At 52.2% G+C, this 400-nt stretch overlaps 1 protein-coding gene across 1 annotated transcript in view; it reads right to left on the minus strand.

Moving 5' to 3' along the window:
- Nucleotides 1–77: 77 nt before the first annotated feature.
- LOC104912634 (paired box protein Pax-3-like) overlaps nt 78–400 on the minus strand; it is a 2507-nt gene continuing 2184 nt past the window's right edge. The window contains exon 4 of the mRNA XM_010716667.3: nt 78–202. Coding sequence (XP_010714969.1) covers nt 78–202 — 125 coding nt within the window. The remainder of the gene's footprint in view (nt 203–400) is intronic.

A 400-nucleotide genomic window follows, 5' to 3' on the forward strand; every position in this document is an offset into this window, starting at 1 on the left:
CACCCCCATGTGACTGTCCTTGGGCCAGCGGAGATGATTTCACGGTGTTCCCGTGGAAATGGCTAAAAACGCTCCCGCTAATTACAGAGCTCTTCCAGGCCAGGTGCACTTTTAATTGGATTAGCGAGCGCTCGGTATGAAACCTGCGGCACATCGAATGGGCAGCGAAACTCGGCGCAGTTCGGGACAACGGCAGTTCGTTCTAAACGAGAGCACTGGAAATAAATCAGTTCCACTCTTTCCGCCTTTACGTGCATACGTTTATTTCTAACAAGGGCGTCGGAGGGAATTCTGCATAGACCTATTTCCAGGGAAGGTGATGTTGGAGAAAGGCGCTGGGGTTTGTGAGTAGGGACGTGAGCGGAGGAGTGAAAACGGAGGGAGAAGAGAGGAGAGGAGA

Source organism: Meleagris gallopavo, chromosome 11, assembly GCF_000146605.3.
Source record: "Meleagris gallopavo isolate NT-WF06-2002-E0010 breed Aviagen turkey brand Nicholas breeding stock chromosome 11, Turkey_5.1, whole genome shotgun sequence".
Classification (NCBI taxonomy): Eukaryota; Metazoa; Chordata; class Aves; order Galliformes; family Phasianidae; genus Meleagris; species Meleagris gallopavo.